At 41.3% G+C, this 15,224-nt stretch overlaps 1 protein-coding gene across 2 annotated transcripts in view; it reads right to left on the bottom strand.

Moving 5' to 3' along the window:
* The window catches only part of LOC136864598 (sorting nexin-29), a 656,141-nt gene that overhangs the window by 95,954 nt on the left and 544,963 nt on the right, over positions 1 to 15,224 (bottom strand). For both annotated transcript variants that reach the window (XM_067141812.2, XM_067141813.2), the window contains one exon: positions 3,734 to 3,917. In XM_067141812.2, coding sequence (XP_066997913.2) covers positions 3,734 to 3,917 — 184 coding nt within the window. The remainder of the gene's footprint in view (positions 1 to 3,733; positions 3,918 to 15,224) is intronic.

The raw sequence follows: 15,224 nt of genomic DNA, 5'->3' as shown, positions 1-15,224 counted from the left end.
ATACAATTACCAACAAATAACGGCCGTCATTGTTGCCATTCATAATGCACCGCGTACTCAACGACATCCAATGAGTCTCCGTCCATGCCAACCAAATTCAACGTACTTATTGAGCCATATTCATGAACCCGGGACTTCAACCAAACAACTTCCAGTATAACTACGCCTACAGAACCTCATTTGACATTCTTGCATAAATGGTGGAATATTTTTCCCTGCCCCCTATGGTTGTGAACTGAGGTTGGTCCACTCTGCATATTACTGATATTGTTAATGCTGCAATCGTCAACCAACGGCTAAAACAACGGGACACACTTGATACCAGACATTTTGTATCCTTTCTCCCCAAGCTGCTCCCTTGTCAATATATATTATAAGCTTGTAATTTATCAACTGTTCAATTGGATATTGTAAAATTACTGTATAGTTACCCTGCCAACCTGTAATTGTTCAACCAATGGCAGTAATTAGTGCATGAACATTGACGCCAGACACTTTATACCCTTTCTCCCCTAACTGTTTCCATGTAAATATATGTATAAACTTTGTGTGTATGAACATTGACGCCAGACACTTTATACCCTTTCTCCCCTATCTGTTTCCATGTAAATATATGTATAAACTTTATAATTTCCTACGATTTCCTAATAGAGTAGCGTCAATTATTCTTCGGACCACCACTGCTGGACTCTGCTAAATACCCTGTGATTTTACGCATTGCTGCCGACTACTGTGTCTATAAACATATATTGTTTAACTGTATCATCATTGAACATGTTTTTCTTTTTTCTTGACTTTCCCATTGTAACATGTTAAGTTTGTATCTTAGTGTTTACAATTTAATTACCAATCAGGTACCTGATTTATGCCTTGAGGAGGTACTATGACTGATGATGCCCTCAATGAAGGGCAAAACATGTCTCAACAGGAAATAATAATAAATTCCTAAGTGTTTGGACCATGGAACAGTGGCAGCATGTAGTATGGTCTGATGAATCGCGTTTCTAGATGTATTGAGCGGATGGGTGCGCGAGAGTGTGGTATATGCCCCATGAAGCTATGAATCCTGTGTGTCAACAAGGTTGTGTCCAAGCGGGAGGTGGCTCAGATCTGGTTTGGGCGGCGTTCTCATGGTCGCAATTATGCCCCATTGTCCGGCTACAGTGAGCGCTGACAAGTGCATGTTACGTGGACATTCTTTCAGACCTTCTTCATTCTTTTCTGGCCTTAGAGTACCCTGATGGATATGCCATGTTTTAACAGGACAATGCGTCGTGTCACCGCTCTCTGGTGGCATGCAGGTGGTTGGAGACACTCCAATCCAGTCAAGCATTTATGGGATGCTGTCCATGCCGGTATACGCTCCATGAACCCCGCACAAACTACACAAGACAAACTGTGGGTAGGAGTGCAAGATGCATAGGTCCTGATCCCTTCAGATCAATTCCAACATCCTGTAGAGTCAATGGTTCACCGTCTTGAGGGCTTGCGGAGGAGCAACTAGTTATTAACATCACATTCAATGTCTTCCCATGACTTCTGGCCACTCATTGTATGTTGCATGCAGTAGTATTCCAGATAAACAGAACTAACCCAGACTCAGCCCTTCCCTTTTAAACATCCATCAAGTACATTTTATAATCTCCTATCTCTTCCTCGTTATCTTCCCTTACTCGAATATCATTAACTTGCGACACATCTAGATGCATCTTCTTTGCCGACTCCATCAGCTCTACTTTCTTTCTTCTATAAGCCTCATTAATATTGATAGCTCCCCATTGAATTCCATTTTGTTGGCCAAGGTGTCTCCAAGGAGTCCCTCGCCCGTCAGATGGGGGTGGGACTTCTGTTACTCCCTTAGATCCAAGGCTTGCTTAAAATGTTCTAAGTGTGCTAGGTGAAAATTCCGTGAAGCAAGATGCTATCCTTACTTATACATAGTCCAAGTGAGGATCTCTCCTCTAACGGGTCAGGGACCAGCGGTAGATTATGACTCAGAATATGTCCGAGATGCCTACTCCCATTCCATAGCAACTGGTGTCCGGAATCTCAGGTCCACTTACTAGGCCACTGAGCCGTTGCCCATGGTTCACAAACTAGGATGTGACTACAGTAACCCACACCATTAGTTAAGACAACGATTTAAAACATACAAGTTGCATAAAAGAAATGGTGTTATCAAAGCAAATTAAATCATAAGAGGTCCAAAATAAGCTCACATCAACTTTAGCATTACTCAAGTAAGCACCTCCCTCCAGGGATGATGATGATGATGATGATGATGATGATAATAAAATATGGCCATTCAAATAAGAAACAAACCGGAGGCTATAAAATGAAAACCACTGAAAGGATCATAATGCAATTGCCTGGAGAAAAAGGTACAGTCACTATAACAGTACTGAGGTCCTAAACTCGCCGCTGGAGGGATATGGATGCACACCACACGACGACAGATTGAGCATGCACACCCATTGATCGTCCATTGCACCCAGTCATGCTGACACAGTGAAATGGAGGCTTCAAAAGAAGAGCAAAGGGTTGTAGAGCGTTTCCTGACAGCAGAAGGAGGGGAATGAAAATTCATCGAAGAATGTCAAGTGTACAGAGAACGCTGCAAGTCTTTTGCAAGTGTCAAGACGTGGCACAAGCAATTCAGGGAAAGACAGATGTCATAGGCCGATGATGCACGTTTTGAATGCCACACCGCATTACCAATGCCATTGTCCAGCAGGTGGATGCCCTCCTTATGCAAAACCGGCGAGTTACGGCAGCAGCCGTTGCCGCAGATGACAGAGTAAGCATCGGCATTGTTCATGCTATCGTTAAGGACAGACTGAAATTTTGCTAAAAGTGTACCCAATGCGTGCCTTACAGTATTCAACCAACACAGGAAGCATGTCAAATGGACCTCTCTCCTGAACATCTGCTGTGCTATACCAAGGAAGGGGATGAGTTGCTGTCACGAGTGGTCACTGGGGACGAACAATAGTGTCATCACTTCGAACTCGAGTCAAAACGACAAAGTCTCCATTAGAAGAATGCAAGGTCGCCAAGACCCAAAAAGTCCAAGGTGAGCTAAAGAAGGCTCTGAGAGGCAAATGATTTACCACGGACGATGTCGTCAAGTAGTACATTCTGAACTGGTTCGCAACGCCGCCCCAGGAATTTTACAAGACGGCCATTCACCGCCTTGTGTCACAGTTGGACAAGTGCCTCAACAGTGCTGGGTAAAACATTTGAAATGACTGTACAGGTTTTCATTTTATAGCCTCTGGCTTGTTTCTTTTCGAATGGCCCTTATAATAAAGTATGGCCTCCGGAATTGCCAGGCGCATGTCTTTTTCCAGTACACGGCCTATAAGCGACCTGCATGTCTGTGAGGGTGGGGCCCTACCTAAGAGTATTTCTAATGCTGAAGGCATCACAAACACCCAGGCCCCAAGCCAAATGAATTAACCAATTAAGGTTAAAATTCCCAACTCGGCCAGGAATCAAACCAGAGACCTCACGGTCCAAAGGCCAGCATGTAAACCTTTCAGCCATGGAGCTGGATGAGAGAGAAAAAGGTGAACATAACAGTGTTTGGACAACACACACAAAATTTTTTCTGTGATCACAACAATTCATTCTGACTCTTTGAAACATCTCTTGCAGTGGACAGGGTATGTCTGTCGCTCTTTTACCTTCCCATTCTAAACTATCTATCCCTCTCTTGTTGTTATTTTATTACCTGTATAAGTTTTTTCTCATATTCACGAGCTTCGTAATGATAGTCCGGATACAAATTCTCTCCAATTTTTGGTTGAGTTCCTTCCAGGCTAGCTAGAGCTTCATGAGCTTGAGATCCATCTCGCTTGAGCATCTGCACGGCACCAACATACTTGCGAAGTTGATGCTTAAGTAACTCATTTTCCCTGAAAATAATAAGATTATAATTAAATACTATTCATCAAGTGCTATCATAATTCTAGTATGGCAAGGCTGCCAAATCTCAACAAACAATTAAGAGCAAAGTATTGCACAGCACAACTAATATAAAAAAGAAGCATTTTACAATGTCCAAAATGAAAAATATATTACATTAACTGTTAGAGGCTAGCTGAAATTGCATAGTTCTATGTGCCAAACCCATTTTACTAAAAATCCAGTGTTGGATAAACATTCCTTAGCTATTAGTCACTCCGATTTTTTGATTTTTTGTACGGAGCTTTAACATTCCACACACTGTTAAAAAAATTTAAACACAATCAGTGCCAAGTAAATAAATAAATAAAAAAATCTTTTGGACTTCATCTAAAATCTATTTTATTTTGTAATCCAAGAAATGGCACTATGCAGAATGTTTCAAATCTGTAATTAAAAACATTTGTTGCATGAAAAATATTGCCACAATTATTTACCCTCTTCACATCAAACTGTGCTTACTGAATGCAGTGGCCACACATGTTAACACACTATGGCTATGAAGCCAAGTTTGGCATTAAGGAGATGAGTGGGTTTAAACCGCACTGTTGGTTGTCCTGAGAATGGTTTCCTGTGGTTTTCCATTTTCACTTCCAGGTAAATGCCGGGACAGCTCCTATTCATAGGCCACAGCCAATTCCTTCCACTTCCTTACCCAATTTCATTTGCCATGATTCACTTCATCTTCATTAGTTCCTCAACTCAGATTGGCATCACAAGGAGCATTTGGTCATAACAACATGCCTATATCAACATCCTACCTCATTCCCAATCCCATGTCACGGCAGGGGACTTTAGGCTAGAGATACACACATCAAACTATGTTTGCTTGTTTTTATTTGAACCAGCTGCAAAGCTGAATGATGCCATGCTGTATGTTGGTCAACTGTCATTCCTTACAAAATTTAGAAGTAAACTACCAAGAGACATTCCTAAGTGGCCAAATTAGGAATATCAAGGTACATATTATTGGAAAAACATATCAGTGCAATCTAGTGAACGCAGAAAGAACTATAACCGAGTGAGTTGTCCGAGAGGTTAGATCGTGTAGTTATGACCTTGTATTCGGGAGATGATGGGCACAAATTCTGTCGTCGGCAGCCTTGAAAATGGTTCTCCATGGTTTCCCATTTTTACACCAGGCAAATGCTGTCGCTGAAAGCCATCGATGTGTTAGTGCGACATTAAACTACAAGGGGAAACAAAACAGCGTAAAGTTAAAAACAAAGCATTGATTAAATCAACATTGGCACTTCTCGTAACATACCCGTGTTCACACAAAGTTGGCATTTGGGGAGCTAAAGGAATGGCAATGGATGCTTTCATAAATATACCAAAGTCTCAAGAGAAATTAGCAAAGAATGAATGCATTTGTACAAAGAAGCAAACAGAAAATGTTCAATTCTAAGATCTATAAGGATTATATATCCTTGACGATATTACCATATCAAATCCATCTTAATCAGGCTACAACACTGTGATTTGCACAGCTGTCTTCTGAGTTCAGACAGAAGGAAAACATGAGGTGAATTTAGAATATACAACAATATTAGTTGATTTCGTAAATTAATAATGGTCTGCTTTGTATGTTTATTTATGACATATAACAAATAGTACTACATACCATGTTGTTTATCTTCACATAAATTCCATACAAATATTTATGAAACAGAAAGAATTTTGAAAAAAGAAAAACGCTATTTGATGTCTGAATTTAACAATAATAAATCAAATTTTTGAAAGGCAGGAGAAAAATCATTTGGAACTCCTTGTTGTGCCATGTCAGCATGTAAAATATCTCTTGTGACACACACTCAGCAATAGCTCGCCCAATAGAGTTTAATTTTCTCTATCATCTGGTAGACTAAAATGGGACATTAAAATCGACATGCAGACAGCCTAAATAGTCTCAAATCATAATGTCTGACAGAGATGATAAAAGCTGTATATCACAGTGATTTATGGACACATATCATGGCAGACAGTGCATAAATGCATAAAGTAAAGCTCCTGATTAACATAAATTTGAAGGTGTACATTTGCAGTGTAAAAGACTTGTGACACGGATAATTTCTCCTTCCATGGTTGTACGTATGCCTAAAGTGTTAGTGAAGTAAGACTTGTGATTACCATCTATCAGCAGACAACAATACCATATGCCACAAAGTGAAGCAAGTACTGATAGCGAGCCTGGTCAAGCAAGCCGTACAGGACACACTGTCTATCAACAGCATCCTGAACATGCTTGCCAAGCTAATACAGGAGCAGGTAATGGAGGTAGTTGTGGAATAATTGCAGGAGTGCATACACTATAATACAAAGGTAACTTTTGGAGATCTCTTAAGGAAAGAGACAAAGTCATACAAATACTAGAATCTCATTTTCAAGAAAATATGGACGATTTGATGATGATGATGATGATGATTGTTTAAAGGGGCCTAACATCGAGGTCATCGGCCCCTAATGGTACAAAATGAGAAAATGGAATAACAAATTAAAAGTCTGAAATTCTCCACTGACCAGAATTCAAAGCGTGAGAATGAAGAATGAATGGATGGACATGAATTTAAAAGAATCAGTGGATGCGACCCGCAATGCTTTACATTCATACAAACTGACGTAAAAGAATAAGATTACTGACCAAGGGACTGCTGCTATAGCATAACACTGAAATGATGATGCTTGCAGTCTAAAGGGGGTCCAAAATCCAAGTTATCGGCCCCTCATAAAGGTACTGATCGATAGGAAAGTAGAACCATGGTATTTGTCCTGTTGCGGTACTAATCAAAAGTAGCAGAGACTTGCGGTATTCCACACATTATTGTACTACTCAGAGGTTATGAAATTCGACATATAATACAGACCTATGTTTTTCTCACTTTGCAGCGCCATTTACAGGCAACGCAAACCTATGGTGTTCATCACATAAGAGTACTAACCACAGGGATCTTCCACTATCCCGTGGTGTTCCTCATATAGTGGGTACTAATCACAGGCAAGGCAGAACCATGGTAGCTATCATCCCATGGTCCTGCTCATATGGTGGTACTAATCACTGGTACTGCAAAAGCCGACCACACGGTGCTCCTGTGTGCTACTAATCACAAACCTATTTGGTACCTAATATAGTGGTACTTCGCGCAAGTAAAAGCGACCCATGATGTTCTCTGCGTGGTGGTACTAATTACAAGTAGTTTCATGGTTCCAAGACAATCATCCCTTGGTCGCTCCTTTTAGTCGCCTCTTACGATAGGCAGGGGATACCGTGGGTGTATTTTTCGTCAGCATCCCCCACCCACAGGGGGTTGTGTGTTTGGTCTGCGAGAGGTATTTTATTTCCCTCAAGTCCGCCGGCAAGCCGGTTAGGACCCCACTATCCACCACCTGGGACGCGCCACGTGGGAATATCACCTCTCCGCCTGTTACGCCAGCGTAGTAGGTACGTGGTTGGATGATTTGGAACAGCACACAAGGCGCCAGAGCTTGTGAGTGTTTGGTATAGCAGATTCTGCGCACAAGAATGTGGATGACATAATTTGAAGTATTACTACGGAAATTGGGGTCGATCTCTGTCTAGAAGACATTGATAGATAACACAGAGTAGGGAAAAGTGACCAATAATAGTGAAGTGTGACCTGTCAGAAGAGAAACGCAATGTTTAAAAATAAGAAAAAAAAGCTAAACGGCACAAAAAAACTATGCAGGAAGTTCTCACTCCTGTGTGACTACAACTCCTCCAGGAGCAAATTTCGAAGTACAGAGTGGAAAATATGTAGTCTAAGGATGGGACAGTGATGGTGAAACGAGGTAACAGGAAGAATCTGCATCATAAATCACCAAGAACATCAGTTAATTATGAGTCTAAACCCACAAATAAGGCCAAAACTAAAAATTCATTAGGAATATTAATTTTAGAATTTGCAAATATATTCCCACAGAACTGAAGAATATAAGGTGGTGGGTAAATGAGGGGAGGATATGGAAGCTAATACTAATGGGAGGAGTTTACTGGACTACCATGCTACTACGGGATTAGCAACTCCAAATATATTTTTCAAGCATAAAGCTATTCAGTTTCACATGGGAGAGTATGGGCACCAGATACATAATAGTAATATCATAACTGACTCGAATTCACAAAATCTGTTAGGAATGTGCAGGTATTCTAGGGATTGTTCAATGATACAGACCTCTATCTGATTTGCAGTCTAAGTATCTGTAGGCCTAGGAAAGAGAAAGTGAAAACTGTCTGTAGACTAGTAAGGGCAGGGCATCTACGGAACGCGGAGATTAGATGGAAGTACATTGATATGGTTAGGGAAAACTTCCAAACAATAGCTAGTAAGTAACGTTAAGGATATCGAAAGAGGGTGGGTGACATACAAGGAACAATTGTGTGTAAAGGTGGGAAAAAGTGAACATCATGGTGGAGCGATGAAGTGCGCATAGCTTGTAAACATAAAAAAGAAGGCGTATCATACATGGCTCCAAACAAGGATCGATGTAGATATGAAATGGTTTATACATGACAGAAACAGAGTGAAACAAATAACAGCGGTTGACAATGAATTTTGACATAAGGAAGTACTGTAAATGTACTGAGTGTTAGAGATTAATGTGCTGTTTTCAGATCTGGTTTCACTTTTATCCTATCAAGTATAATTTCCTATTTGTTCATAATTTCCCCTTCATTTATTTTCATGCGGCTGACTGCAAGACTTCTCTCTGTGGGACTATTATTTCTTTCTTATCTTCTGTTGATGCACAATATGCTGTTATAAATACAGCTAATCTTGTCCTTTTCATCCACATAGAATTATCTCCCTCAGTCACAGATTGTATATTGAAATCAACACATTTGTCTTACTAGTTATAGTGAATCTTCTATGATAGTGTTATAAAAATTTGGTGGTGATGTGTAATTTACATCAAATTCATAAGGCGAGTGACTCTGTATTGTACATGGTATTAGGCATGTAGTTTTTCCACTATCACTTCTTTAATTCAAGGATATACCTACAGATTCAAAACAAAGTAATTTATTTTGATAAACTCTAGGAAATAGGTACTAGTACTAATAGCATTTATTCTGTTGCAGATTAAGCCCCAAAAATGTCTGAATCATCACAATAACTTCTGGTACATATGCGTTTCTTTCAGTTCAAAATCACAGCAACATACAATCACTCTATGGCTTCAGAAATTGTACCGATTGTATTTTGGTGATCCTCTAGATAATCAAGATAAAGAATGGGCATCACAGGTTGTTTGTAAAGCTTGTTCAATGGGCTTAGGTGACTGGGTAGAAAAGAAGAAAATTTAAATGTCATCTGCCATCCTGACCTGCCCATCCTGTTGAAAGTAGTCAATCATCAATAAGGACCAGTAAAATAAAATTAATTTCATATAATACCAATGATATGGCAGGAAGTGAAAACTGCACTGATGATTGTTGTTTGTGCTGTGTAAATATTAAGGGCTTCTCAGCAAAAAACAAACAAAATCATATACTGAAATACAGAACTTGCAGGCCAGTTCTGCATGACGGCAGCTTACCAATTCCAAAATATCCAGATAATTAAATTTTCCAGGAAATGGAATGTATTTGTAGTGGAAAATTAGAATAAGCTTCTAATCCTGAATACATTCCTGAGGTGCTTAGCTCCGTACCACAGCAATTTACCCAACATGAATTAAATAATCTCATTAGAGATCTTTCACTCCTAAAGGATAAAGCAGAATTTCTCACTTCCAGGGTTAAGGAGAAACATCTTGTTGAAGATTATGTTGCAATCTGCCATTACAGGAAATGAACAATGCCTTTAGAATAATAAATTTCATATTGTCTTCTGCAACATCATACTTGGTCTCTTTGAGGAATTAAAACAACAATATATTGCATCATACTAGAGGCTGATTACTGACTCTTCCCAGCAAAGTTTGAAGGCCATCTTCTGAATAATGGCAATTTAAAGCTTTCTGTACCCATTGCTCACTCTGTTCATTTAAAAGAAAACTATGAAAATATGAACATAGTACTGGAATCAATTCAATACAATCTCCGCCAGTGGCATTACTGTGGAGATCTGAAAGTCATACCATGTTGGTGGGTATGCAGAGAGGATTTAAAATAATTCCGCTGCTTCCTTTATCTATGGGACAGTAGAAATACAAGTGAACATTACGTAAAACAAGAGTGGAAATCTAGAAGCGATGGATGCAGGAAAATGATACACGCACGCACGCACACGCACACATACACACACGAACTGTCGGAATTAACCAACGAAAGTTAACATCCCTGACCCGATTGTGACCTCTCAAACTATAGGCCAACAGATGCTAACCATTTAGCCATGGAGTCTGACATGCTCAGATTATATATAACAGTATCAAAATATTGCAATCATGATATAAGCAATGAAAATAAAAGGCGCAACTTTTATGCTGTTTCGTTTGACTTTTCCTTACATCAAGTAGTAATTGGAAAACCTTCAAGATCAGTTCTCTTATTGCAAATTAATAATATACGTGTATATTACGGCAATAACCTGTATTTTGGTAAAGATTCCGTAGACCTTTCGTGAACAGTATGTTAGAGATCCCAAATGGCACAGCTTAGACAATGTCACAGAGGTTAGAAATTCTACTTGGCGCACTTCGAATGATGTCACAGTGGACTAAGTGATGCTGCCAACTTAGAAATTATTTTCAAGACCAAGCTAGTGAAAAGATTATTGGTCTGGCTTGGTTAGGTCTGGCACAAGACAACTGGGCAGGGGGCAACAAAGTGGTCAACAGGCCTCTGGGATTCCACACACACCACAAAGTACGACGCTATTAATAACCCTGTGACTAATTAAAACTACCCAGCGCACGCCGTTTTAAACTGCGTGATTTACTCATTTTCAACGAAGCTGGCAGACCTAGCCAGCCAATAGCAACACAGAAAATGGTGGCAATTTGAGTTTTACAGTGCCTCAGTTTTAATTCTTGCAAATAAGAATACTTCTACGGGCCAGTTAGTGGGTCGAGGAGAAGCGTTGGCGCCAGGAGATTCGTAATGAAGCTGCACATGAATAACCAGCGCACAGCAGTGCTGTGACAGCACTCAAGCCTACGAGATCCCTGCTCAAGACTAGCAACTCTTAATCGCTTGTACTAATCTATCCACACAGACGCACACGAGATGCTGTCAGTTGGTAGAACACTTTTATTTACATATTCGCAAATTAATACACGCATAACCTTAATCACCATATCACAAAACAAAAGCACTTCACTTGCAGGATATCAACAAAGCCGATATCTTTAAACATTGACAACTGACACTGAATACCACAGAGGTTACACTTTGAAACACAGTTAAAACAGATGCCTACCGATCAATTCAACATGGAGACTGTCTTAAAACAGCATGTCAGCCACGTGCTACTAAACTATAACTTCCAAACCACAACTTCAGTAACTCAACAGTAATTGACTTCACCGTCAAGATCATCTCTTTATATACATCCGGCCAGATTTCTAGAAAGATACATTACAAAAATACTACCTTCTTGAATATTCCAGAGTGTCCAATACATAGAAATAGTGTACAGAATATTCTCAATTGTTCTTGTGCATATTACCATTATAGAAGTTACAGTGTGTTCCACAATTATGGATTACAATTTTATATATACACAGGTAAGAATAAATGACATAATATTAATTCACAGGTATTTACATTAATGGAACTGATATCAATGTTTATGTACAACATACAGTATGTTCCATGACATAACCTCACACATAATACGATCATTCAACTACATAAATAATAGTAATACTAAATGGATGTACACTTCATAGCTGTACGTACAAGTAACAATAATAAAATAATAATAATAATAATAATAATAATAATAATAATAATAATAATAATAATAATAATAATAATAATAATAATAATAATAATATTCAAGCTCGATATCTGTATTAGTTACCCATGGGGGAGAAAATATTTTTTTCAAGTTATACCTGTTATCGCACTTGTGTCAGTATAATTTGAAACAATTTCCACACTTTGTCATACTCGTCGACGAAGCCATGGACATAGGTTGTATCTTCTTTCTTCCTCAATGTCGCTGGATGTACTCTCCTCCTCCTCTTGACCAGCTTGTGCCGTGTCGGGAGTCGGGGTTGCCTCGCTGTCAGCCACTTCCTCGATGATAGCTGATGTGTTCTCTTCCCAATGACCAGATAGTGCTGTGTCATTAGCAGCCTCTACTCCAGGCTTAAACTGTATGCACAGCAGTTGGGTGACATGCAGCAACTCCGATGCCTGGACCTTGAGAGGAGGGTTGGTCTTCAGTAAATAGACCCCATGGCCCAGCTGTTTATCCACCTTGATGGGACCGACCCACTTAGGTGCGAGACCTGCGTGAAACCCTCCAATCTTATTACTGACTGGGTGGTTACGTCGCAGTACTTGTTGTCCTGGTAGGCAGATCTGCATCTCTTCGACATCTTTAGCCTTGGCCTGGGTAAGGGATCTCATCTCGGCCAAAGCTTGCTTCTCCTTGATGTTCTGTTGCTGCTGCTGCTGCCACTCTGCCAGGGAAACAGCTGCATCACCTTGACCCAAAGTGGATGGTGGACGAATTTCCCAATCCCCAGCACCGTACAGCTGTCGACCAAGAAACAGCTCTGCTGGGGAATAGCCGGTGACATGGTTGATGTGTCGTTGCAGGGCAAAGAGTGACTGCGGTACCTGATAGTCTCACAGTCGATCTTTGTCCATCAGGTGGACTCGTAGTATCTTTTCAGTTCCTGGTTCTGTCGGCTTTGCCCTTGGGTTGTAGATAGGAGCGGTTCAGTGCTCCACATCCCATTCCGTCGTCATTTGCTGCCACTTCCTCGACGTGAAGTGACTCCCGTTATCTGACAGAATGTACCGTGGATAATCGTAGCAGCTGAATACCTCGTCTTGTAGCAGGATGGTGATGTGTCCCGTTGTGGCTTCAGGTATCGGAAAGCCCTCAACACATCTTGTGAAGAGGTCAGTGATTACTAGGAGTCCTGTTTTACCTCATGGTGTTCTAGGGTAAGGACCCATCAAGTCCAGGGCTATGACCTCCCACTGGCATTGTAGCAGCCTTCCTCGTTGGCTGGAGTCTGCCTTCCTGTTGCTTGCCTTGGTGCAGGCACAGATGTAGAACCTCTTCACATAGCCCAGGATGTCTTTCCAGCAGTTGACCCAGAAGAATCTTCGTCGGATGGACTGATGTCTCTTTGCCTCCTGGATGTCAGGCTTCCATCCTATCATGGAACTTCCCGAGGATGTCCGTCATGTGCTGTCTGGGAATCACCACTAAAGCAGGCATGTCGGAGAGGTGCGACCTGTACATCAAGAGTCCTTCGTCGACCTGGAAGTTCTCGTAGCACATCTTGAATTCCCTCGAGACAAATCGACTAATGGTGTTCTGCCTCCTAATCCACTGCATCATGGTACTACAGGGCTTGTCTTGTTCCTGCCACTGTTTGATCACTCCCAGATCAAGTTCCTTCTTGATGGTCATAAGGATGGTTTCCTTAGGTTCATTCTAGAATTTTTGTGCGAACTCCCTCTCGACAAAAGTGCTCCTAGTTTCAGGTGCCATCGCCGGGTGCCTAGATAAGCTGTCTGCTCCTATGTTCGTCGGTCCTGGGACGTAACACACATCAAAATCAAATTGTGCAATTCACAGAGCCCATCGCATAAATTTACATTTTGAGCCAGAGACTGAGTTCAACCATTTGAGAGAGGCGTTATTGGTGTAGAGCTGGAACTTCCTTCCCTCCAAGTAGCCTCTGAATTTGCCCATGGCCCACACCACGGTCAAGCCTTCCTTCTCGGCAGTACAGTAGCATTGTTCGGTGGAAGATAGCTTCCTGCTAGCATACTCAATGATGTCCCTTCCACCGTCACTCCTCTCCTAGAATAACACTGCTCCTAAGTCGGAGTCACTGGCGTCTGTCTGCAGGCACATCTTCCATTGAGGGTCGGGGTGGGCTAGACCAGAAGTGTTGCATACCACAGCCTTAATGCCTTGGAATGCTGCCTCTTCCTTGCTGGTCCATTGGAATGGGCGGTTGTTATGGAGTAGATCGGTGAGTGGTACTGCCTTCTCTTCAAAGTGTGGCACAAAGCTGCTATACCATCCACACAAGCCAAGGAACTGCCGTACTTGTTCCTTGGCCCGTGGGCGTTCAGCTTGCTCGATAGCTCGATTCTTCTCCGGTTGCCTTTCTAAGCCTTAAGAGGTTAGGACATGGCCAAGGTATTCTACGCGGGACTGGGCGAAGTGGCACTTTGCCATTTGGCAAGTCAGCCGATGAATCTTCAGTTGTAACAGCACTTTCCTCAGATGTACTGTACAAGGTGTTCTTGAAAATTCTTGTTGTGAATTAAAATGTCATCGAGGTACACTTGGCAAAAATCTCCGACATTGTGATACCACCTTATCCATCAGTCGCATGAAGGTGGTGGGAGCATTCTTCAATCCAAAAGGCATTACTGCAAACTGGTACAGTCCTCTAGGAGTCATGAAAGCGGTCAGTGGTCTAGAACTTTCCTCGACCTCTACTTGCCAGTATCCAGAGTTGAGATCCAGTGTGCTGAAGATCCTAGGGTTGCTTGTCTGTCAGGTCTTGAGGCACCTTCCTGTTCTTGGTCCCATCCCCCGTTAATCCAGAATGGGCCAGACATAGTTTCTCCGACGTCAAGGCTGGGTACTTGTTCTTCAGGTGTCCCATTCTTCCACACTGGTAGCACTTCCTAACTGTGCTGGGCTCTTCCATAGCTTTGCTCTTATGTTCCTCCTCTAGCTGGGCGATGATTCTGCGTAGATCATTAAAGGATCTGGGTTGTGATACTTTCACTAGGGGCCGAATCTTATCGTGGAGTAGCTCTGTGATATCTTGTAAGATCTTGTTTTCACTCCCTTCCAGATGCAGACGCTTGAAGAGTTGGTACTTCTGTAGGATGAAGGTGCTAGCTCTCATGCCAGTGGGTTGTGCCTCAGTCAGTAGCTTCCTTTTCACGGAGCTCTTCACCCCTTATGTCTCAAATATTATTACAGTATTATAAGTCCACCTGTTCAATACAATACAATATGATCCACTATTTCATATGGCCAAATTTTTTTTAACATAACACATAAAAGTCAATGGTACATGTTTCACCCTCCTTACGGGCATCATCAGCCTATATCAATCTTAAAAATAATACATAT

This window comes from Anabrus simplex, chromosome 2 (genome assembly GCF_040414725.1).
Source record: "Anabrus simplex isolate iqAnaSimp1 chromosome 2, ASM4041472v1, whole genome shotgun sequence".
NCBI lineage: Eukaryota > Metazoa > Arthropoda > Insecta > Orthoptera > Tettigoniidae > Anabrus > Anabrus simplex.
This window is presented reverse-complemented; position numbering and strand designations above follow the sequence as displayed.